The 25,056-nt window shown below is 37.6% G+C and overlaps 5 protein-coding genes across 7 annotated transcripts; all 5 read left to right on the top strand.

Annotated features, from left to right (window-relative positions):
* The first annotated feature begins 303 nt into the window (after positions 1–303).
* LOC105642372 (subtilisin-like protease SBT5.4) lies at positions 304–3,691 on the top strand. Its single transcript, XM_012227193.4, has 10 exons — positions 304–582; positions 662–759; positions 850–1,014; positions 1,099–1,207; positions 1,362–1,917; positions 2,002–2,096; positions 2,190–2,435; positions 2,516–2,630; positions 2,709–2,922; positions 2,990–3,691. The coding sequence occupies exons 1-10, from the start codon at positions 371–373 to the stop codon at positions 3,526–3,528; spliced, it is 2,349 nt and encodes a 782-aa protein (XP_012082583.2). The 5' UTR covers positions 304–370; the 3' UTR covers positions 3,529–3,691.
* Positions 3,692–3,858: 167 nt separating this feature from the next.
* LOC105642130 (putative galactinol--sucrose galactosyltransferase 2) lies at positions 3,859–8,031 on the top strand. The gene is made up of 14 exons (XM_012226833.3): positions 3,859–4,378; positions 4,468–4,700; positions 4,977–5,067; positions 5,316–5,364; positions 5,456–5,547; positions 5,638–5,745; positions 5,826–5,951; positions 6,072–6,482; positions 6,567–6,708; positions 6,798–6,865; positions 6,946–7,080; positions 7,174–7,394; positions 7,491–7,579; positions 7,658–8,031. Exons 1-14 carry the CDS (start codon positions 4,002–4,004, stop codon positions 7,940–7,942), a joined length of 2,427 nt encoding a protein of 808 aa, XP_012082223.1. The 5' UTR covers positions 3,859–4,001; the 3' UTR covers positions 7,943–8,031.
* Positions 8,032–8,463: 432 nt separating this feature from the next.
* On the top strand, positions 8,464–11,288 carry LOC105642129 (ras-related protein RABB1c). Its single transcript, XM_012226832.4, has 6 exons — positions 8,464–8,770; positions 8,854–8,993; positions 9,120–9,202; positions 9,584–9,788; positions 9,887–9,955; positions 10,914–11,288. The coding sequence occupies exons 1-6, from the start codon at positions 8,725–8,727 to the stop codon at positions 11,004–11,006; spliced, it is 636 nt and encodes a 211-aa protein (XP_012082222.1). The 5' UTR covers positions 8,464–8,724; the 3' UTR covers positions 11,007–11,288.
* Positions 11,289–11,966: 678 nt separating this feature from the next.
* Positions 11,967–21,926, top strand: LOC105642128 (enhancer of mRNA-decapping protein 4). 3 transcript variants are annotated; one of them, XM_037639313.2, is made up of 13 exons: positions 11,967–12,199; positions 12,351–13,282; positions 14,267–14,316; positions 14,389–14,545; positions 14,696–14,914; positions 15,179–15,307; positions 15,553–17,187; positions 17,924–18,283; positions 18,644–18,763; positions 19,065–19,235; positions 20,227–20,382; positions 20,510–20,635; positions 21,410–21,926. In XM_037639313.2, the coding sequence occupies exons 2-13, from the start codon at positions 12,413–12,415 to the stop codon at positions 21,716–21,718; spliced, it is 4,302 nt and encodes a 1,433-aa protein (XP_037495241.1). In that variant the 5' UTR covers positions 11,967–12,199; positions 12,351–12,412; the 3' UTR covers positions 21,719–21,926. The 3 variants fall into 3 exon arrangements, with proteins under 3 accessions (XP_037495241.1, XP_020538164.1, XP_020538163.1); XM_020682505.3 differs by having other exon boundaries at positions 12,310–13,282; XM_020682504.3 differs by having other exon boundaries at positions 12,304–13,282.
* Positions 21,927–22,344: 418 nt separating this feature from the next.
* On the top strand, positions 22,345–24,718 carry LOC119370677 (DNA binding / transcription factor). Its single transcript, XM_089717762.1, has 2 exons — positions 22,345–24,047; positions 24,123–24,718. Exon 2 carries the CDS (start codon positions 24,162–24,164, stop codon positions 24,582–24,584), a length of 423 nt encoding a protein of 140 aa, XP_089573888.1. The 5' UTR covers positions 22,345–24,047; positions 24,123–24,161; the 3' UTR covers positions 24,585–24,718.
* The last annotated feature ends 338 nt before the right edge of the window (positions 24,719–25,056 follow it).

The raw sequence follows: 25,056 nt of genomic DNA, 5'->3' as shown, positions 1-25,056 counted from the left end.
CTTCAATTACAACACCTGAACTAACTTGGACAGATGGTGTTCACAATGTTAGGAGTCAATGCATTAGGGATATATAAACAAGGATTAGAACAAGGATTAATTTGTTTCCTCTTTCAGTAGATATTATAGATGAAATAAAAGATATTTTAGATAAAAGGAAACACTTTAAATTTGTTTTTTCTTTTTTGGAAAATAGAGGTTGTTACCTAATCAAATGCATTGAATATTATTCAATCCCTTTAAAACCGGTTGGATGATCTTCTACTATAAAAGAATTGCATATATCATAGGATTCTGAGATATCTATATATCTCTCTGTCTCTCAAATATATACTAATCTGAGTTCTGAGCAATCTGAGCAATCTGAGCAATGGCAAGGATGTGGTTCCCAAAGCTTTCAATTTCAGTAGTGTTTTTATTTTTGACTCTTTGCAGTTTGTTTGAAACGCCCGCTTTGGCTATCAAAAAGAAGTCATACATAGTGTACTTGGGATCTCATGAACACAATTCTCAAGTTTCTGAGGCTCATCTTCATGCAGTTACAAATTCCCATTATGAGTTTCTCTCCTCCTTTCTGGGAAGGTATCAAATTTCCTCCTTTATGACTTTAGTTCCTAAAATGGTTATATATGTATGGTATAATAATATCTGCTCCTCGCAGTACTGAGAAAGCTAAAGATGCAATTTTCTACTCTTACCAAAGAAACATCAATGGATTTGCTGCCTTTCTTGAGGAGGAAGAGGCAGCTGAAATTGCAAGTAATTTGAGATTTTTAATAATACCATTTGTTTTTGGTTGATGATTAACCGTTTCATCAAAAAGATAATAATAATTTACATTAACTGCAGAGCATCCAAAAGTGGTATCCGTCTTCTTGAACCGAGCACGACAGCTACACACAACACACTCATGGGAATTTATGTTGCTAGAAAAGAGTGGCGTGATCCATCCTTCTTCCCTGTGGAAGAAAGCCAGATTTGGTGAAGACACCATTATAGCTAATCTTGACACCGGTACTTTCGTGTTCCGTATATGTAATACTTGGTATTGCTTGTGCTATGACTAGTTATTATTTCATAACACACTGATCTTGTTAGGTGTTTGGCCCGAATCAAAGAGCTTTAGTGATGAAGAATTTGGCCCCGTACCTTCAAGATGGAAAGGCATATGCGAGAATGGCACCACCTCTGGAGTCCCTTGTAACAGGTTACTTGCATACATATTATTGCACCTTAAGTTCGTTAAAAGCTTTGAAGTTTATGTATTGTGTATTTTGGTTTGTAGTTTGTTTTATCAAATTTTTATCTTACGTAAAATCCATTTGATAACTAAATAATAACTGAGTAATTAACTGTTTTAGGAAGTTAATTGGAGCTAGATACTTCAACAAAGGTTATATAGAGGAATACAAGTTGAAAGTAGGTCGTTGGGATCCATCTCTCAACACTCCTCGAGACATTGAAGGTCACGGAACTCATACCCTGTCAACGGCTGCTGGTAACTTTGTCCCAAAAGCCAGTGTGGTTGGTATAGGAAGTGGAACTGCCAAAGGCGGTGCTCCTAAAGCTAGAGTGGCTGCTTACAAGGTGTGCTGGTCTGCAGTAGAGGACAAGGATATCGACGGATGCTATGATGCTGATATAATAGAAGGATTTGATGCTGCCATCCATGATGGAGTCGATGTTCTTTCAGTCTCTCTTGGTGGGGACCAGACGGATTATTTTAATGATGGCATTGCAATTGGTTCATTCCATGCTGTCAAGAAGGGTATTGTCGTTGTCGTCTCAGCAGGAAATTCTGGGCCAGAACCTGGAACTGTGTCAAATGTTGCCCCTTGGATGATAACTGTTGGAGCTAGCACTATAGACCGAAAGATTCAGACTATTGTTGAACTTGGCAATGGCCACCACCTTAAGGTTCCTCATCCCAGCTTTAGTTTTTATTAGTTCTTTCTTATCATCTGGATTTTTGTCTCTTCTCATTTCCGATTCTGATTTCAGGGAACAAGCATTTCTAAAGCAATGCCTGAAAATAAATTGTATCCACTTATTAGTTCAGTGCAGGCCAAGGCTGCTAATGCATCCGTTAAAGATGCGTAAGATAAAAAAGCTTTTCATTTCCCAACTCCACAACATGCAATTTCTCTACCCATTCATTCAAATTCCCTTATGGTTGTATATGTATGCAGTGAACTATGTCTGCCAGGAACCTTGGATCCTGCCAAGGTGAAAGGTAAGATCTTGGCTTGTCTGAGGGGAGAAACTGCTAGAGTAGATAAAGGTGCACAAGCTGCTTTGGCTGGTGCAGTAGGGATGATCCTTTGCAACGATGAGAGTGATGGGGATTCAATCAATACCGATGCTCATTTGCTGCCGGCATCGCATATCACTTACAAAGATGGCCTTGCTCTCTTTTCATACATTAACTCTACTCGGTGTGTGTTCAATTCTCTCTTTCCCCCTTTTTATTTGTTGTTCAGTTCATCAGTTTCTTATCCATATCAAATAACAACAGTGATCCTCTGGGATTTATTACGCCTACATCGGAAATTTTTGGCACAAAGCCTGCTCCGTTCATGGCTGCATTTTCCTCTGTGGGGCCAAACACTGTTACACCTCAGATTCTCAAGGTTTGAATGTGAATCTGTAATTTATAATCAGTCAAAACCAATGGGTTTTTATTTATTGATGTCTCTTAACTGTTGTAGCCTGACATTACTGCACCTGGAGTGGATATCATAGCCTCTTACACAGGATCATCAAGCCCCACGGGTCTAGACTTTGACAAGCGCAGGACGCCTTTTATCACTATGTCTGGCACTTCAATGTCTTGCCCTCATGTTGCTGGGGTTGTTGCCCTTCTGAAAACACTCCATCCTGAATGGAGTCCTGCTGCAATTAAATCAGCCATTATGACAACTGGTAATTAAACATTGTATGTCCTTTTCTAATTAATATCTGATCCTAATTTAATGCTCTGCTACCGCAGCAAGAACAAGAGACAACACACCCCAGCCATTGCTTGATGGATCATCTGTAAAGGCAACCCCATTCAATTACGGTTCTGGACATATCAGGCCAAACCGTGCCATGAATCCAGGGCTTGTTTATGACTTATCTGTGAATGATTACTTGGACTTCCTTTGTGCTATTGGCTACAACCAATCATCGATTGATGCTTTTTCTGCTGATCACAAATGTCCTAAATCAGCCAGTCTTCTAGACTTCAACTACCCTTCAATTACAATCCCTAAACTATCAGGCTCAGTAACTGTGAGTCGGAAATTGAAGAATGTTGGTTCGGCAGGCAAATATGCAGTTCGTATCAAAGAACCATATGGAATTTCAGTTTCAGTGGAGCCAAGTGCGTTAACATTTGAAAAGACAGGAGAAGAAAAGAGCTTTAAGGCAACTTTCAAAGCTAAGTGGGAAGGAGCAGCTAAAAACTATGAATTTGGCGGACTAACATGGACTGATGGTGTCCACTATGTTAGAAGTCCAATTGTAGTTTCCACAGTTCAGATATGACAAGGAAAGACTATTTTAGCATGTAGCTGTTAGGATTTTTTTTTTTTTTTTAAATTTTCTCCACACATTTAGGAAGTAAATTATGGTTTAGGAAGTAAATGTCTTAAATTCCTTGTGATTCTGGTTTGAATTTTTTTAATAAAAACATAAATTTACATGCCAAGCTTCAGATCTCAAAAGAAAGACTTTATTAGTATACTCAAGGATACTGTTCCTTTATGTCATTTCATGGGCAAGTTGTAAGGGCATATTTGTCCAGAAAAAAATGAGAGGATGTTTAAATTTCAAAGAAGATTGAAAAAGACAGTGCATTTTAAAGTAGATATGGAAGGTAAATGTGGCCAATAATAAGCAAAGGTTATGTTTTTTTCATTCTTTTTGTTTTTTTCATTTTTCCCCGATCAAAATACGCCTTATACATAAATTCTGCAGGTCTCTTCTCTACCTTAATGCATTCTTGAATCTTAACCATCATGGCTCATATCACTATGAACATGAGTATGAATGTGATGAGCATGGATATTAGTTCTAGGTTGTCTAGGCCTAATTCTCGCCTCTCCACATCATTTTTAACACCTTTTCATTTCCAGGCTCAAAGTCTGAGTCTTTTCTCTCATAAGTCTCTGCTGAGTCTAAGTAGGACTAGTAAAACCAATATATGGAGGCACTCCATGTTTATCAGTACTAAACCTGTTCTGAAAGATGGGACTCTTAGTATTAATGGCAAGGATGCATTGAATGAAGTTCCTGACAATGTCTTCTTGACACCATTGACCGATTCATCTGCTTACCTGGGGGCTACTTCCACTGAGAGCAGTTCCCGACATGTTTTCAAGCTTGGAGCTATTCGGTAATCAAGCTGGCGGGATCTCCCCACTGCATTATTTTTATGTTTTATATATTTTTTTCCTAGCTCATGGTTCATATATATGGATGCAGGAATGTCAGACTATTATCTTTGTTTAGATTCAAACTGTGGTGGATGATTCCTAGAGTCGGGTATTCAGGAAGCGACATTCCTGTTGAAACTCAGATGTTGCTTATGGAAGATACTAAAGGACCATCTAAGGCTTCTCCTTCTTATGTTGTTTTCTTGCCTCTGCTAGATGGTGAATTTAGGACCAGCTTGCAGGGAAATTCATCTGATGAACTTGAATTCTGTGTCGAAAGTGGTATGTAAACGAAATTCAAACATCTGCTTAATCCATCAGTCTATGTCTATGGTTATTATATTGTAAATTTCAATTCCACTGGAAATTTACCTATTACCAATAAAAATTCTGATAGATGTTAAAAACTTGCATGATAGCACAGGTTATATTAAAGGCTGACGGTAATTATTGGCTCACAAAAGTTTCTTGCTTCTTATATAATGGTCATATTCTCATCTATTTCCTTTATTTTCCTAGACTAATATAACGATAATGAAGTCTTGTTTACCTTGATAGGTGACCCTGCTGTAGTTACTTCAGAATGCCTAAAAGCAGTTTTTGTGAATTATGGAAACCATCCGTTTGATCTGATGAAGGAAACCATGAAGTAGGTCAGCTTTCTGAGCAAAATTTTCAGTTTCAATCTTAGGGAAATATCAGTAGTTAGTTACGGCACTAGTTTCATGTCACTGAAGCGTGTCAGCTAATTTCTGGTGAGAATTTAAGCAGCATATATAACATATAATTAATTTACGCGATCATAACTGAAATCTAGCTACTTGGGTTGTCAATTTAGCTTTAAGATAGGCCTCTTACTTTCCTTGTCCTGTCTCACGTGTTTTGCAACATATGCAGGATTTTGGAGGAGCAGACTGGAACCTTTACAGTTCGTGAAAAAAAACAGGCAATGCCTACCATTATATTGTCTTGTGGGAATATGAAAAAAAAAGCGAAAAAAAAAATTTAATTCAGTTCTCTTATTCTTTCTGATGCAGATGCCAGGAATGTTAGATTGTTTTGGTTGGTGCACTTGGGATGCATTTTACCACCAAGTAAATCCTCAAGGAATAAAAGAAGGTCTAAGAAGGTTGACATAATTCTTTCTAACATTTGTACGCCAAACGTAATGGGGTATTGACTTTTGCTCCAAATAATTCTATCTGTTTCATTCTGATAGTTTATCCCAAGGAGGCACGCCAGCAAAGTTTTTGATAATAGATGATGGTTGGCAAGATACGACTAATGAGTTCCAAAAGGAAGGGGAGCCATATATTGAAGGGTCACAGTAAGTTCATCCAACTTTTCATATTGTACTAATTGCTAATCCCATCACATGTAAACCTCTTAATTTCATTCACTTTACAGGTTTGGTGGCAGATTAGCCAGTATTGAGGAGAACAACAAATTTCGTAGAACCAATGAAGCTCAAAGTGATGCTCCAATTGATCTAAAGCATTTTGTTTCTGATATTAAGAGCACTTTTGGCCTTAAGTATGCCATATCCTAATGTTCTTGAATTTCTTTTCTTGAATATGCTCTCTACTCATCTAAATATCCTTCATATATATATATATATATATATATATATATTGTTCCTCTTCTAATTTTCAGGTACGTCTATGTATGGCATGCCTTGATGGGATATTGGGGAGGGCTTGTTCCAGATGCAGAAGGGACTAAAAAATATAGTCCAAAATTAACATATCCAGTGCAGTCACCAGGGAACTTGGCAAATATGAGGGATATCTCAATGGACTGCATGGAGAAGTATGGTGTTGGCGCTATTGATCCTGCAAGAATATCTGAATTCTTTCATGATCTTCATAGTTATCTTGTTGCACAAAATGTGGATGGGGTTAAGGTTGATGTTCAGAACATACTGGAAACAATCGCAACTGGCTTGGGAGGTCGAGTCTCACTTACCAGACATTTCCAACAGGCACTTGAGGAGTCTATAGCCACTAATTTCCATGACAACAGCATTATCTGCTGCATGGGGCAGAGCACAGACTCCATTTACCAGTTAGTATATATGTGTTTGTGTATGGCCTCCAATTATGTTTCCAAGAGGTAATTGATAACATTTATTTTTTGGCTTTATTGTAGTTCAAAGCAAAGTGCCATAACTAGAGCATCTGATGATTACTACCCAGAAAATCCAACCACACAGACACTGCATATAGTTGCTGTAGCTTTTAACAGCATATTCCTTGGTGAAGTAGTAGTCCCTGATTGGGACATGTTCTATGTATGTCATAGGCTTTTCTCACAATTAATTTTTTTCTCCTTTATTAAATTGGTTATGAGAATCAGTGAAATTTGCCTGACAACTTGCAGAGCCTACATGATGCAGCTGAATTTCATGCTGTTGCTAGAGCTGTCGGAGGGTGCGGAGTGTATGTTAGGTAGGGATTTTTGTACATCCATTCGAGTTGGAAAGGTTAATACTTAATATATATATTATATGTGGGAATTGTGTTATCAGTGATAAACCAGGCCACCATGATTTCAACATTCTGAAAAGGCTTGTACTTACTGATGGATCAGTACTTAGAGCTAAATATCCAGGAAGACCTTCAAGAGATTGTTTATTCAGTGATCCAGTAATGGATGGGAAGAGGTACTGACTATTGCTCTCCTTCTTGCTTGAATTATGAGATTTGATTTAATTCTCTCATGAGGCATGACCCTTTTTATAATTTTCTTTTCCTAGTCTTATGAAGATCTGGAACCTGAACGAATGTAGTGGAGTCCTTGGTGTTTTCAATTGCCAAGGAGAAGGAAGCTGGCCTTGTTTGAAAGACACACAGTCACAACAGAAACAAGAGAGGGCAGAAATACATGGACGGGTATCTCCTGCTGATGTTGAGTATTTTGAAGAGGTTTCAGGGAAACTGTGGACTGGAGATTGTGCAATTTATTCTTTCAAGACAGGTGTTTGCTATTTCTCTACATTTTGAACGATAATAATTATTTCCTTGAATGAAACTCTTACATCCTCACGTTTTGTTTGTTTTTACAAATTTTCAGGATCAATGTTGCGATTAGAGAAGGAAGAAACTTTTGATGTCACATTAAAAACTCTGGAATGTGATGTATTTACTATATCACCTATCAAGGTTAGCTAACTGTGACTAGTTTTTTCAGGTTCATAATGCAAGTGAACTGTCAATTTTTTCCTGATATGTTCTCTGCAGGTTTACTATGAAAATGTCGAGTTTGCACCAATTGGATTAGTAAACATGTATAACTCTGGAGGAGCAATGGAATCAGTTCAACAGTGTAGAGATTCTTCTGGTCTTAGAACAATAAGCATCAAAGGAAGAGGGGGAGGCATCTTTGGAGCATTCTCCACTGTGAAGCCCAAGTCCTGCACTGTAAATTCCAAAGGAGAGGAAGTTATATTCAGAGAAGAGGACAATCTTTTGACAGTAACAGTTCCCTTTGGAACCTCTGCTTGGGACATTCACATTTCTTTTTGATGTCTGAAATTTTGGTTAGAGCTTCCTTTGTATATAATATGACTGCTTCAGCATCAGCTATCAAGTGATAATTGTTTTTATTTGTACAATTTCCAAATTCTTTATATTTGCAACTAAAATAGGCAAGAATTTATAAGGAAATTAACATATTACAATCATTGTTTTAACCAATTAAAATAGACTAAAAGATTACTCGACCGTTATAATTAGTGAGATAGTGTGAGTCATAGGCTAGACAGAGCAACAATTTATAATGTAGCAGTTAATGTTTCCAAGCTTTTATTATTTATAGTATAGTTGCGTGGCATTTATACTGTATTATAGAAAAATAAATAAATAATGGACATTGTTTTCTTTTTTTTAAAAACTATTCGGGTCTTAAAGCCCAAAGGAATTGGGGGCCCAGAAAGAGGACGGGTGAATAGAAAATGACAGCGAGGACGCAACTCATACAAATACAATACACACGAGACGTATTTGCTTCGCTGTAACGGGATTCGCAAAAGCAATACATAGCAAGTTAACAACTCAATTAAGTTAACAAAGTCCCAATTTCCAAACTATTTTAAATAATTTTCAGTTTTCTGTTTTCCTTGGCGTCGGTTCTTCTTCTTATACTTGTTTTTTTTTTTTTTTTTAAATTGTTAATCTAGACGTATACACACGGCTGTATTCATACGAATGCTAACTCTTCTCCAAAAAAAATTTCGTTGTTGTTAAGAACCAAATTCCAATTTCGAAGCACTTCCTCTCCAGCGAGATCTGATAAAAAGACAGAAAAAATGTCATACGCTTACCTTTTCAAATACATCATCATCGGTGATACCGGTAATCTCTCTCTCCTTCTTCTTCTTCTCCATAGATTGATCCATGTTCTCTTTAATCTTACTGTTGCTTGCTTCAATTTCTAGGAGTCGGAAAATCATGCCTTCTGCTTCAGTTCACGGACAAGAGGTTCCAGCCGGTTCACGACCTCACCATAGGTGTCGAATTTGGGGCTCGGATGATCACCATCGACAACAAACCCATCAAGCTCCAAATTTGGGACACGGTCTCCTTTTCCTCCTTTTTCTTAACTTTACACTTGAACTTCCAATTCTCCTAACCTTTTTTGTTCATCTATTCAATTTCAAAATATTAACTTATTAGATGCTGTAATTTCTCCACGTTATCACAGGCGGGTCAAGAGTCCTTTCGATCCATTACCAGGTCCTATTACAGAGGGGCTGCTGGTGCTTTGCTTGTCTATGACATCACCAGGTACTTATAGTCATCAGGTGCTATATATATATATATATATATATATATATATACTTCATCACGCGAGTCTCTCGATAGATTAGGGCTTCTCTACTATGTGTGAAAAATTATACTTTTGATACTTTAGCCACTTTAATACGCTCACTAAAATCTGGATTCTATTTAAATATCATAGTTTTGGTATTGTTTCTTCATATGCTTTCCTTAAAACTATTATTGCCTAAGGGACCTCTATTTAGGAACTAGTTTAATTTGTAGTATCATGAGACAGTGTAGTGTGATGACGGGCAAGCCTTGGCCAGGTTGAAAGTCACAAACTACATATGACATGTGCTCTCCATAGTGTGGTAAAGCTTGATGTCTGCTTGTGCTGTTTCACAGGAGGGAAACTTTTAATCACTTGGCTAGCTGGCTAGAGGATGCTAGGCAGCATGCAAATGCTAACATGACTATTATGCTCATTGGTAATAAGTGTGATCTTGCTCATAGAAGGGCTGTGAGCACAGAGGAAGGAGAGCAGTTTGCTAAGGAGAATGGTTTAATCTTCATGGAGGCCTCTGCAAAAACTGCTCAAAATGTTGAAGAGGTAAAGAAACACAGTACCTATATGAGATAGAGCATGTTCTGTAACAAATTTTATCTTTTCATATGGTAGCTCTTCTAATAGCAAGATTCTTTGTGCAGGCATTTATCAAAACAGCTGCAACAATATATAAGAAGATTCAAGATGGAGTTTTTGACGTATCAAATGAGGTTTTTTTTTTTATTTTTTAGTTTTCATGGTCATCTCACTTGTTTTCTAATTTTGTTTCAGCATATTATCTTTTAGTAAAGCATATTTGTTATAAAAATTTTGAAGTTTGCCTGCCAGTTGAAGTTGGCTCAATTGGTTGGTACATGTACGGGTCATCCCACGTTAGAGTTATGGGTTATGAAAAACTGGCAAAGAGTTAGCTATTTGTTTTGGTTGCTATGATGATGCTCTTTTTTATATTCTTCTCATGAAAAGATCCGACGGACTTTTTGTTAGTGGCAGGCACAGTCCTTTATCGGAGTGTTTATAAGGAAAAAGGGGGAAAAAAGGCAAGATTACATATAAGAATAAAAGGAGAAAAGACGAACCATCTGGAAAAATCCAAAAATAATTTAGTATCCAAACAGCTCCCACTGCCCAATACATTCTTTCCTTGCTATTTATACTAGCTTTGCTGAATTATGAAATGTGAAATATGGAAATGGCTCACTACATAAGACTTGTTAAGTACACTACATCAGCAAACTAACTTCAGTAACCGCTAACAACATTGCCTGGACTAGTCCACCTCATCAATCATGTACTGCCTCCCTCATCCTTGATGCAATGCATTCTGTACATAATGGTTTGTGCCAAGAGAATTAGTGGCTAAGGTGTGCTTATTGATCTTCATGTTGTTGCTATCCAAGAGCTTAATCGTTTACAACTCATGAATTTACCTGTATTGACATTGTTCTTACGAAAAGATAAAAAGTGATGTTGGTTAATTCCATAAAAATTTTGTATGAAGGATTCTCAAACCTTCAAGGTTTTGCTTATTGATCCCATTTTTCATGATCTCAATTTGTTTGCAACCAAGTCTGAAGCATGTTTGTAGAGGCATGCATGTGCACTTCATGTAATATTGTTGGATGAGAGTTTTAGATGTTGCTGATACTCTGTTTTGGTTCTCTTCAGTCTTACGGAATAAAAGTTGGATATGGTGGAATTCCAGGGCCATCAGGAGGCAGAGATGGTTCTTCTTCTCAAGCAGGAGGCTGCTGCGGTTGAAATTCACACTCATTTGATATACTGAATACAACCAGTTTATGATTCTTGTGCCTTTTGGAACTGAATATTATGACTGTTTTTGGTATGTGGGGATTTGGGGCATGTGATCCTTGTATAATCCACTTTGGTGTCATGTCTATTGATTGTAAATTCATCAGATGTTATAGTTTCTTTAACTTTCTTCTCCTCTTTCTTTTGTTGGATTGTATTAGTTTTATTCTTCTTTGCCACTGCTGAAGGAAACTCTGAATTGTGAAAAGCAGAAAGTCTCATTAAACTTGATGTGTTATGTGTTAACATATGATGTTCACAAGCTGAATTCAGTGGGATTCTATGTGTATTTTGGATCCAATCTGTAAACTCCCTCTGCCTCCTTCAACTTTATGATATAATAAGTATACCTTGGAATGTTGGATACTGTTTCTCTCGCTTGTACCCAGAACATTAATTTTGATTAAGCAGTCGAATTATTGGTTCCCATTTGGTTGATCAAGAAAATTAAATCTTTGGAGAAGCTTTTTAATAACATGGACGTGCTAACTTCTGCTCTTTCGCAAGTTCTTTATGATTAGAACGACATTGAAACAATTATCTAAGGTGGATCAAAGAAACTGAGACGCCGATATGGCAAAACGCAGAGGAGCCCCAAAAGATGCGAACTTGGGTTACGTGTAGCAGCTACAGCTGGGAGTAGCTATGCATGTCTGCCTCTGGAGGTGACATAAATAGAAGAGGACGATGAATACAATTATTTAATAGTATTAGATAAGAAAAAATAATAATAATTTAATAATAAAACTAGTAGTTGCCTTAGAAATTAATTAAATAAAAAATTCCACTCTCCGTTAGTCTCATCTCTCTGTTCTGTTGTCCGTCGCCGTCAGTTTACTGTTTGTTCATCTAGGAGAAGACTCATTTTTAATTTTACCGGCGTTATGTTTTGTATTATTTTATACTATCAAATAAAAACTCTCTCAACTTTCACTCGCCTTCCACTTTCGGTCGAGACGAGACAGAGACAGGGACAGAAACAGAAACGGAGACGAGAAAGAAAGCCGCAGAGAGAGAGAGAGAGAGAGAGAGAGAGAGAGAAAGGGAGTGGAGATTCAATTTAAGGAGAATCTGAAATCCATCCAATCTCCATTTCTGATCTGAAATGAATCAAAATCAGCGGATCCATTGAATTATTTTGCGTAAGCTTCAAAATCTATCTCTGTCTCTTCTCTCGCCTTATATATAAATCCGTAATCAATCAATCAATCAACCTAATTAATCTCAATTAAAAGATCACTTATAGTTGCAGTTATTTTTTAATGGCTTCACCTGGTAATCCTCCAAATCAAGGAGGTGGAGGCGGAGGTGGTGCTTTTGATGTGAATAAGCTGTTCAAGCCATCTTCGAGCCCTATGAACATGAATTTGAATAATATGAATATGATGCAACCATCACCACAGCAACAGCAGCAGCCTCCTCTCAGTCCTAGCCACTCAAACCCAGCTACTGGCAATCTCACAACTTCTCCTTCCTTTCCTCTTCCTTCTTCACTCCCTTCCTCTTCTCCTCCTTATTTGACTCCGTCTTCCTCTTATCCTCCTCCCACCGGGCCTTACCACCCTTATAATCCTCACTATCTCTCTCCTTATCCACCTCCACCTCCTCCACAACTTCAACAGCATCACAATCAGTTCCTCACTAACATGCACCACCAGAATAGACCTCAGCCCATTTCTTCTTTTCCTTCTCCTTCTGCTGCTGCCTCTGCTTCTTCCACTCCTCCATCGCCTCCTCCATTCTCGCCTAATAACCCTAACCCCGGTGGTGTATTGATGGACATCCTCAACAATCAGAATCAGCAGCAGCAACAACCTCCTCCCTCTAATCTGACTATGCCATTCTCTTCGCCATCTTCTTCATCAGCTGTATCCAGCTTCAATGCTCCTGCCCCTTCTGCTCCGCCTGTCAGTTTGGCATCTCCAACTCATCAGCTGCAGCAGCCCAGCCCAACTCCTATGAGAATGCTCAGCAGCAAGCTCCCCAAAGGGCGCCATTTAATTGGCAACCATGTTGTGTATGATATTGATGTCAGATTGCAAGGAGAGGTGCAGCCACAACTTGAAGTCACTCCCATTACCAAGTATGTCTCTGATCCTGGCCTTGTACTTGGTCGTCAGATTGCAGTCAATAGAAATTACATTTGCTATGGACTCAAGCCTGGAGCTATCCGCATTCTCAATATCAATACTGCCTTGAGATCTTTGCTTCGTGGTCATAATCAGGTTAGTCATTTCTTCTAGAAAAGCTATTCCTATCTCGTTGGGTAAAGTGATTTTTAATTTCGTCCCATGAAAGTATGTACCTTTAGTTTTGTTGTAAAAGTAAGAAGAATCTGAAGAATATTTGTTATAGACTCATCCCATGGAGTTGAAATGTAAGAGCTGCAAAAGTTTTTACCTCTATGTAACTAGATAGTGATTTTCCATTTATTTCACATAACCATTCACAATTCCAATATGGGCATGCCAAATACCTCAACGAATAATTTGGATCCATTATCTCTTTATAAATATCTTCCTAAGATTTGGTAATTTCTTGATTCTAACTTGATGAACTTTGTGAGGCCGTCTTGTCCATTTGATATATGAGCAAATCTACTCTTGCTGATTATCGTCCATTCTTATTTTCCCCTATCAATTGCTAATAGGTTTTCCACTGCTTAACGTGGTTTGAAAAGATGGGTAAGTTTCCCAACCAGATGGAATTCTAGTTTGGGCACTCTTACATTCTGTCTATAGTGATTTCACTTATTAAAAAGTAAAAAGAAGAGAATTGTTGCGATATTGCTTTCTATGGCAGAGACTTAATTTGCAAACGTTTTCCACTGCTTACTGTTTTGCATATAGTTCTAGTCAATTATAGTATTTGAACTCTAGACAGATAAACTCGTTATAATTTCATTGTTTTGGTTGGCTGAAATTCTTGCCTCTTAAGTGAGGACCACAACTGGCTAAATTTTTGTGTATTTTACTTTCCTTTTTGTCTGATAATTATTTGTTAGCTGTTAAGTGCTAGATTATATTCTTGTAATTATCATTTATCTTGAAACATGTTTAGGCTTTCTTGTTTTTTAATCATATTGTAATTGTGATGCCATATACAGCATGCAATATTTAAACTTCCATATCTCTCTCTCTCTCTCTCTCTCTCTCTCTCTCTCTCTCTCTGAGTCATTTACAGGCACTTTTTTGTTTTTCTAAATGTAGAAAGTAACAGATATGGTGTTCTTTGCTGAGGATGTCCACCTTCTGGCCAGGTAATTTTTTGTGTTGTTAAAAATTTAAAAATGCATAACATAAGTGAAATGTACTAACTTTAATTCCTGCAGTGCATGCATTGATGGGCGGGTATTCATACGGAAGATCAGTGAGGGGCCAGATGAGGAAGAGAAACCTCAAATTTTTGAAAGAATTGTTCTTGCCCTTCAGATAATAGTAGAGGGAGGGCCGGTGCATCCACGAGTGTGTTGGCATCCTCACAAACAAGTAAGAATCGATTTTGTTATTCGTTTTATCCATAAGTTATCACAGCACTGGTTTGATACTGTTTTGTTATCTTTTCTCAACTTTTTGATTTGGTTTGGGTTTATGATTCTTAGTTTTAAATAAACTCTTTATGGTCTAAATCAATTACAGGAAATTTTGATGGTTGCAATTGGAAATCATATCCTAAAAATTGATACTCTTAAAGTTGGAAAAGGTGAAGGGCTTTCAGCAGAGAAACCTCTTAATTGTCCCATTGAAAAGTTAACTGATGGGGTCCAGCTTGCTGGTAAGCATGATGGTGAAATTACTGAGTTGTCAATGTGTCAATGGATGACCACCCGTTTAGCTTCAGCTTCGGCAGATGGCACGGTTTGTTTTGTCCTTTTCACCTTGTATATGTCCTTTTGAATAGTTAAACATTGTCTAGTTTTTGGCAAGCACTTGATCTCCACTTTTCTCCATATTTGGCAGATCTGTGTCTGTGGCAGTGATAGTGCCATAAGGACTTGAATATTTCAGTTCATGTTTGAGAAAATTATTCACAAGCCTTGGTTACGGTTGATATGTGGCAGTGAGAGTAGTTCATTCCTTTATTCTCTTTTTGTGCTCATTAGCAGTTATTTTCCTCTGCAGGTTAAAATTTGGGAAGATCGTAAGGCAGTGCCACTAGCAATATTGAGACCACATGATGGTAACCCTGTAAATTCTGTGGCATTCTTGACTGCCCCTCACCGCCCTGATCATATTGTCCTTATCACTGGGGTAGGCCCTAGCCTTTCTCTTTCAGTGAAAGATGGTGCAAACATACTGGACCGGTTGGAGGTCCATGGAATAGTTTGTTATGCAACTTGAGTGGTGTTTTACTTTGAATCACACAAATGAACTAGTAACATGGCCTGATGGCAATAGTAATTTAGTGTTTGCATTCTCATGTATATTGGTTCTTTCTTTATATAGCGTTCTTCTTGTGTTTTGAATTAAACCTTTATTAAATGCATCCTTTGCAGGGCCCACTAAACCAGGAAGTGAAGATTTGGGCCTCTGCAGGTGAGGAGGGTTGGCTTTTGCCCAGTGATGCTGAGTCATGGCAGTGTAGTCAGACATTGACCTTAAAGAGTTCTGCTGAATCTAGTGCTGATGGTGCATTTTTTAATCAAGTTGTAGCACTTCCCCGTGCTGGCTTATTTTTGTTGGCAAATGCCAAGAAGAATGCTATTTATGCAATACATATTGAATATGGATCTTGTCCAGCTGCAACCCGCATGGATTACATAGCTGAGTTTACTGTAACAATGCCTATTTTGAGTCTTACTGGAACTAGTGATGTTTTGCCAAATGGAGAACATATTGTTCAGGTTTATTGTGTCCAAACACAAGCTATTCAGCAGTATGCATTGGATTTGTCACAGTGCTTGCCACCACCACTGGAGAACATGGAGTTGGAGAAAACAGAATCCAATGTTTCTCGTGCTTTTGATGCTGCTAATTCTGATGGTTCCAATATCATGGAATCATCTCATGGAAGCAAAGCAACAAAGGTTTCCATAGGTAAAGGGACTTCCACACCACCTATGGTGTCGAGTGTTTCTGAAAGTGCTCCCAAAGCAAGCCAACCTGAAAGCTTGGTTTCTTCTGAGATCACTAGCTTACCAGATATTGCTGCTTCAGGTGTAGAGTCTAAGGCTAGTGCTTTGCCTTCTCATAACAGTATCGAAAATCTCAATACCATGTCTCCTCCACTTCCTTTGAGTCCACAGTTATCTCAAACGTTGTCGGGTTTCCAAGGTCCATCAAATAACGCTGAATCGAGCATGCAACTCAATGATCATGTAGTTGACCAGCCTGTTCTGGATTATTTGGTTGAGCATAGAATGGAAACAGCAAAGGACAACTTAGCTGATAGCCCCTCCTCAGGTGACAATCTGGGGAAGGGTGAGAAAAACATTGCACAAACTGACATCTCCGTAGTTCCTGAACCTCCTGTAATTTTTAAACACCCAACCCATCTTATAACCCCATCAGAGATACTATCAAGGGCTACCTCATCTTCTGAGAATTTTCAAATTAGTCAGGGCCTGAATATAGGAGAGGCAAAGGTGCAGGATGTGGTTGTCAACAATGATGCGGAAAGTGTTGAGTTAGAGGTTAAAGTTGTTGGCGAGACAGGAACCCCTCAGAATAACGCCTTCGACTTGCCTAGAGAATTCCATGTCACTGTGCCAGAGAAGAAGGAAAAATCTTTTTACTCTCAGGCTTCAGATCTAAGTCTTCAGATGGCCAGAGATTGTTGCGTGGAAGCTTATAGTTTTGCTGGGATTCGGCAGTCTGGTGAAGTTGGTGTTGCTGAGGTACCAGAAAGACCTAGTAATAATGGTGAGGATGAAGAGCAAGATGTGAGAAAAGACATACCAGGTAAGATTCGTGAACTGGAAACCCCCATGGTAGTTCCACAGTCCGCAGCCCCATCTGCAAAAGCAAAAAAGCAGAGGGGAAAAAGCTCTCAATTATTGGGTCTGTCTTCCCCTTCCCCAAGTCCTTTCAACTCTACGGATTCATCCAATGAACCAGGTTGCAGTTCAGGTGCCCAATCAAGTGATGCTGCTCTATCTCAATTGTCAGCAATGCAGGATATGCTTGATCAGGTGATTGAAGTTTAGAAATTGAATTGTTCTGAATATGTGCTTTGCCATTCTGCATATATGTACTCTTGAGTTCTATGAAATATTCTTTTATATCAGTTTGCTTCCATGAATTGACTTGTCTGAGTGGCCTATTGTTGAAGACTTTTGCTTGACACATTGGTTGCTGTATCTCCTGATCTTGAGAAGGTCCCCAGTTATTCTTGAATGTCAGAGATTTGAGCCAAATATCTGTTGCTCGTTTCTCTAGAAAACTTTCCCTCTCCTCTCTTTTCAAGGGTGGGAGAAGTGGTTGTGGAGATATAGTTACGGTATCGAGAGAATAGGTAATTGGGTGATCAGAGATGGTAATAATACTGAATCATACCGGTCATAAATATAGGTGGTTGGTTGTATTGCTATGTTTTGTGAAATGGCATTGGACATGGTTGTTTATAACACTTCCATCCTTGATATTATGCATCTCCATTTTTATGCCTAAGTTAATTATAGGATTAGGTGCAAATTCGTAAATCAATGCAGGATTTGCATGCTGAATGTAAGTTCTGGATCTTTTCTACTGAAAGCCAATTGTTGCACTCAAATCTGATTCCAAACTTCTTAAATTTGCTAAAAATGTCATTATTTGGTTTTCTCCTCGTCTCTTCTTGATATGAAATATTAGGCTTATGTTTTGCTGCTGTACACATGTATGTCTTAACCGAAAGACAAGAACTAATGATTTGTTTTAATCTCATAGTTACTGAGTACACAGAAAGACATGCAAAAGCAGATGAATATGATGATTTCTGTTCCAATTTCCAAAGAAGGTAAAAGGCTAGAGGCATCCTTGGGGCGGAGTATTGAGAAAGTTGTTAAGGCTAATACAGATGCTCTATGGGCTCGTTTTCAAGAAGAAAACACAAAGCATGAAAAGTTAGAACGGGAACGTATGCAGCTGTTGACAAATTTGATTACAAATTGTGTAAATAAGGATTTGCCAAGCACTTTAGAGAAAACTTTGAAGAAGGAGATAGCTGCAGTTGGACCTGCTGTAGCTCGTGCAATTACTCCCACCCTGGAGAAAAGCATATCATCAGCTATTACAGAGTCATTCCAGGTTAAATGTTAAAGCTTTTCAGCTATCAAGAATGCTGGTCTTATTTTGTTTTTCTTACTGAGTCACAAAAGTCAATTTTGTTCTTTGTAACATTTTGAATCAAGGTACTTCTTTTAGGTTTCCTATTAACTTAAGATACCCCACTTTAATATCTTCAATGCCAGAACCCATTGATCCTACTTTTATTTGCAATCTCAGCTTTCCAACCAGTAATTCCTTTGCCTATAGACTTGATATAATGATTACTTTCTGAAATGCAACAGAACCTTCCAATTCTCATGGTCCATTAAAACGTAACTTAATAGTTTGTAGGCTATAATATATTTCCACTGACTGAAGCTTCATCGTGTGTATTTGCAGAAAGGGGTGGGGGAGAAGGCAGTGAATCAACTAGAGAAATCAGTCAGCTCGAAACTTGAAGGTGCAGTAGCCAGGCAAATCCAATCACAATTTCAAACTTCTGGAAAGCAAGTTCTTCAGGTTATTTGAAGTTAACTACGAAGCAGTTCTTTTAAACATTTTTTTTAACTGGCACAAGCCTTTTTGTTCATTAGTTGTATATCGAGTAGAGCTATGTGGAAAACCACTGTTAGGATCTTAAAGGACCCTTTTTTGCCCACATTTTATTATTTGTTTACTATTACTAATATTTTATTATTATTTACTTGGATAGCTTGAGGGAGGTTTCAGTTGTTCATTGCTGGTACAGTGCCATGCTCCATATGCATCTGTGGAACTATCTTTTTCTTCCTTGCTTATTCTTTTCGATTTATACTTGCAGGATGCACTAAGATCTAGTTTGGAAGCTGCAATTATTCCTGCATTTGAGATGTCATGCAAATCTATGTTTGATCAAATTGATGCCACATTTCAGAAAGGACTTATTAATCATATAACTGCCACTCAACAGCAATTTGACTCAACACATTCTCACCTGGCCATTGCTCTTAGGGTGAGTGTAGTTGTGATTCCGCAGATACCGATTAAACATCCCTTTATATCTTACTGTTTGCTATAATTTTGTTTCTTAGTGCATTGAGCATAATTCCGCTGATAGAGTCCCTTGGATTTTAAAAACCATGCATGTGTACTTTTCTTCTCTGTGTGGGCTTAGGCAGATTTAACCACCCATACATGTTTCTCTATGATGTTTCTGCTTGACCTTTTGGCAAAAATCTATATTTAGTATCTATACTCCGCATGAAAGTCATGAAGTATTAACACTTTAGACAAAAGTATCTCTCATATATTTGCAGGTCTCTAAAATAATCTTGGTTATTTATAAATTATGACATTCCAGAATTACTCATGATGGGTTTTAGAAACAGTAATTGTTTTCACAAATATCTGGCAGAATTATTCAAAGGAGCTAATGCATACAACAGTTTCTTAGTATGAGTGGAACTAAAAGCTTTATCAAAAAAAGGAGTCGCTTACACTATTTAGATTTAATTTAAGCTAATTATGAAGGAAACAATGAACTTAAGATAAATTCATGTGCATTGGACATGAATAACAGCGCCATCCAATAATTGAACAGTTTGATAATACAAGAAAGTACTTGGTTTTTCTAATACTGTTATAGCAGGGGATATCATGGGAAATGGATAACATTGGGATTGACTGAGCATTTAATCCATGTTGCACTGCTATTATTGAACTGTTTCATAAACCTGTTGAAGCACTGGTGTCTTAATGTAGTTCGTGTATTTTGCATTATTTCATGTTTTTCTAGATTCAAGATGTTAAAATGTTCAATTGCATGCTCTATAGCATTTAGCAACTACCTTTTAGGCACTGTATCCTGTAGTGAACGTAGAACCAAGATGGTTCAGAATTTACTTTTTGTGAGCCCAGCAGGTTTGTGGTTAATATCGCGTTTTGTGTTTACAATTATATGTTATTGAAATTGAATATAAATTGGGATGCTCTGACAATTGCAGGATGCTATCAATTCAGCATCGTCAATCACTCAGACTCTAAGTGGAGAATTAGCTGAGGGCCAACGCAAGCTATTAGCTATTGCGGCTGCAGGTGCAAACTCAAAAGTTGGAAATCCGTCTTTGAGTAATGGACCATTAGCTGGTTCACATGAGATGGTATGCTTTTTGAGCATCATTGAGGTTATAATACATAGTTTTACTTGCAGAGAGCGATAATCTACTGTAGTTTCAAGTTGTAAAGAATTTCTCATTTCTCTGACTTGTCTTCTGCTTGTATTAACAGGCTGAAGCACCTTTCGATCCAACAAAAGAATTGTCCAGATTGATAACTGAACGTAAATTTGAGGAAGCATTCACAGTAGCGCTTCAGAGAAGTGATGTGTCAATAGTTTCCTGGTTATGTTCTCAGGTATTGTTTGCCATTACTTGTGCACACACATAGTTTGATAAGTAGTTATGATCTAAATCGGAGTCCATATAAAGTGATTCACATGTTAAGCCTTGTGGAAGTGCGTCCCTAGGGACTGGTAAACTTTGCCTATGAATTAAAAGCCACATGTAAGTGCTGAATCTTATATATAATGTGTTCAAATCAGTAATGAGAAATGGAGGCGGAAGAGGAAATTGAACCATCTATCTAACTTGGGACAAGTTATATGACAAAGGTTTTCATCTGAAATCCTAGATATAGCTTTTTGGATATTTCCTTCCCACATTATCCATGATCTTCATGAGCAAAGCTGTTCTTGTAGACTGTCAATTTGAACCAAATTGTTAGATAACAGGGTTGACACCACTTGAGAATTGAGAACAGCCAAGTAATGCCAATAACAGACAAACTCATGGTTATGCATTTGTGAAGTTTTACCAAGTTTCTCATACCGGTTTTACTTGTATAAAATTACAAGTTTCTATATGCTTTGTCTGCAAATTTTTCCACATGGCCAATTTGTCAGATAGACCAAGTCAACTGGCAGTGGAAAACTTTGGTTGTGGCATCTGTCTAATAACTTAAATTGATTGTGGTTGGAGGATCAAATTGAATTGATATATTTAAGTGAATGGTTGAGAAATCAAATTAAATTGCTGCTGCTCACTTTGTTGGGAATTAAGCTGCTCTTTGACAACACTATGTCATGCACAGTTGACCAATTCCCAGTTCATATTTTCCCTCTTTCACCAGGTTGATCTACAGGGGATTTTGTCCATGGTACCACTACCCTTAAGCCAAGGAGTACTACTGGCTCTTCTACAGCAATTGGCTTGCGATATCAGCAATGATACTTCTAAAAAGCTGGCATGGATGACAGATGTGGCTGTTGCTATAAACCCTGCAGATCCTGTGATCGCAGTGCACGTGAGACCAATATTTGATCAGGTCTATCAGATATTGAGCCATCAAAGGAACCTGCCTATTACATCTGCTTCAGAATCTGCCAGTATACGTCTTCTTATGCATGTTATAAATTCTGTGCTAATGAGCTGTAAATGATTCTTCCCTCGTCCCTACGTCTGTGCAAATATGTAAGATAAACTTTTGGTTTGTATAGGAAATCTAGGAAGTTTCAGGGGATTGTCATTATTACAATTTGTATGAATTAGTCAAAGTACCTCTTTTTTTTTTTCCGCGTTTGCTATTGTTGAAACAGTGTATTTCAATGCATGCCCAGTTAAATTGAGGTTGCATATGATTTGCTATCCTTTATAGTATCTTTTCGTTGCCATAAAAGTGTGAAAAGTAAAGGCTTAACTTGTGTATGGTAATGGATGCAAGGAAAAAGATGCTGTTTGGTTTGAGAAGGTAAAAGGGTGCTTCAAAAAGGAGAAGCTAAGAGGTTTGGAAATGGATAGTTGAGTTTGCAGTTATAACTTACAAAAGGTAGGGAGAGGCAGTGGCCAGCAGGCGCGGCCAACCTTTTCGGCTTGAAGTTGGAAGCTCATGGTGGTTGAAACCCCTGTTTTGTTATCTTTTTGTGCAGAAATTGCGAAATGTGTGTACGACTACACTGCCACTGCCACTCAATCGAATTATCGTGTTTGATAATAAGAAAAGTTTTTCAAACAAGTAACATAACTATAAATTTAAAACATTTTAATTGGATGTAATTTTCTCACCATTTGAGACAGGGTAAGACTTTTTCATATACATGAGGAGTATAAATGTGGCTTATGTATTCTTAAATTTAGGAGTATTTCTGAAAAGGTACCAATCAAATACGAAAATCTAACTTTTTCAATATGCCCGCAACGAAACACGTCATTCACCAAATCATTAAAGCTACTAAAATAACCAACAAAAATCTCCAATCTAATGCCAGACTGACCATAGCCCAAATTCAACCATCCCCATTGCTCTCCAGGTGACTGATTCACTGAAAAGCGAAACTGGTATTTTGCTCCCTTCTGTTTTTGTCGAAGACCCAGATGGAAATGGTTTTCCTTTCTTTAAAAAAAATTGCCAGGGAGCTTATTGCGATACTACCAGTTGTGGCGCTCAATCACCATTGATGACCTTCAATTTGACAATTGATCCACGGTTCCCAAATTCCCAAATGGAGACTAGAGCCGTACAAGGATGAAGAAAAGGGAGAAAGAGGAGCGCATATATCAAATGGGGCAGATGATTGATCTATTTTTATTACTTATTACTATGTATGCAAAAACTGGAATAAAAGCTGTAGCTTTTTTTTTTTTTTTTTTATATTTATATATTGAAGCGTCATAATTCTTGTTCTGTATCTCAAATTATGGCCAATAATAACATCTTACTTCTGTTTTCAAAACACAGATGGAAATCTATTGGGAAATTACTCATTTTTGCTTCACAGTTTTCCATCCGGAGATTTGGACAAAAAAAGAACTGACTAATTCGGGAACAGGCCTTCATGTTCTTTATTTCATCTACTGTGGTTCTTTGGTATCCGATAGAACTCTTTATCATTTGTTGCTAAAAAGAATTACCCATTTCAACAAACTCAATGCTCTGTTTAAAAATGACCTTGTTATGCAACATACCATTCTTAATGTGTATTCCAGGCGTAGAATTCTGAATGATGCTCGTATGGTGTTCTACGAAATGCCTAATAAAGCTGCAAAATTTGGACTGCGTTGCGTGCTCACAACATGCAAAATTTGGACAACGGTATAGTCTTATAATAGCGATTGCTAAAAACTAGATTGAAATTCCTCCTTTGGTCGTGGGAGTTAATCATGCATATTGTTCAAGAATGAGAGGCAAAATGCAAGTTGGTGCAAATAGACAAGCACAATAAGAGTTGAGTTGATTTGTATTGTACTGTACTGTATTGGTGAAAAAGCGTAATAAAAACTGCATTGAGAAGATGAGAAGCAAATATAATGGGCAGAGTATTCTTGTTAACGCGGAAAAATGATGTGACCAAACGAGTGGAGCAAGCAAAGCAAAGCGTTAGTTTACAAGTAGAAGAGAATAGAAAACGTGAAAACTGCAAGAAAGGTGGTGGTAGAGGAGGAGGCCCCTTAATTAGCACTAAAAATAGAGTATTAAATGGAGGCAAGAAAGGATCAAGAGAAAGAAAGGAACGCAAAATCAGGAACCAACCCTCATCTCGTTTCATTCTTTGCCGTTGCTAGAAAGAGAGAGAGAATGAAAACAAAAGCAAAAGGGCAAACACAGGGTAAATGGCGTGACACAAGAGAGAGTGTGTATGTGTATTGAGACGGTTTAGCTTAAAATCGCGTAGCGTGAGAGCAAAGCTTAATCATTTTACATATATCATTCTTCAACACCCATCACATAATCCTCCCTGCCATTTCCATCTTGCGAACAAAACACAGATAAGGTAAGCATCAACTAATCTTATTTCTTTCAAAAAGAAATTATTTTTGGATTTGATTCTGTTGTCTTGTCTGAACAGATCAGAAAGAAAGAAAATAAGCAGATCAAAAGAATAAAAATGGAGATGGAGGAGAACAGCAAGAAGAGAGGAAGAGATGTGCAAGAGGCCAATAAAGAGTTGTTGCAGAAGAACTCGAAAAGGCAATATCATAATGATGAATCAGAATCGGCAGAAAATTATTTGGGGTTTGGAGTATTCGATTTTCCATGGCTGAAAGAAGGAACGTTCTCAAAATCAGAGGAGTGGCATTTTGAGGACACATTTTCGATATCTCTGCATGAAAATGTTGAGAATAGTTACATAACAGCAGCAGCAGCGGGTGATTTTTCCTGTCAATGCTTGTTTGAAACAACAGAAAAAGAAAAGTGCGTAGATACTCATATTCCATTAGACAAGTTTGAGGAGATCGTGTGGTGGGATTGCACCACCTTGGGCTCCATGCTTGCACAAGATCAACATCAAGAGCAAGAGGCTGCCTAATTCAATTAAATTATTTTGATTTTTGACCGTATATCATATTATGTACATTTCCCCCGTTTCTTTAATTTCTTGTTTCAATGCACATTAAATTAATTAATTAGGAACCAACAGGACAGGTGAAATTTACTTTTCAATTTGCTTTTCTTGTCAAATTTATATTTGCAGTTAACTATAATTAAAGCGATGCCGCAGACAACCGAAGCATTAGAAGATTGAGGGATGAGGTAATAATTTACTCATTCACACATTGAGCTTTTCAAATATTAGCAGCACAAGATAATTAATTAGGTTACTTGCATTGACCAATTCTAAAATCTCCTGTTCATTACACTCTATCTTTGATTTCCTCTATGTTATTATTTTCTTTTTTTGGGGTAAGAATTTGGGTAAATTTATCCATCTCATGAAGTTATGTGTTGAATTGATGAAAAAGGTTATTATTGATCAAATTGAATATCTCACATAAGCTCAT

This window comes from Jatropha curcas, chromosome 2 (assembly GCF_041381405.1).
Source record: "Jatropha curcas cultivar XTBG-Jc1 chromosome 2, XTBG_Jcur_1.0, whole genome shotgun sequence".
Classification (NCBI taxonomy): Eukaryota; Viridiplantae; Streptophyta; class Magnoliopsida; order Malpighiales; family Euphorbiaceae; genus Jatropha; species Jatropha curcas.
The sequence above is the reverse complement of the archived record's forward strand: the minus strand, read 5'-3'. Positions and strand labels throughout refer to the sequence as shown.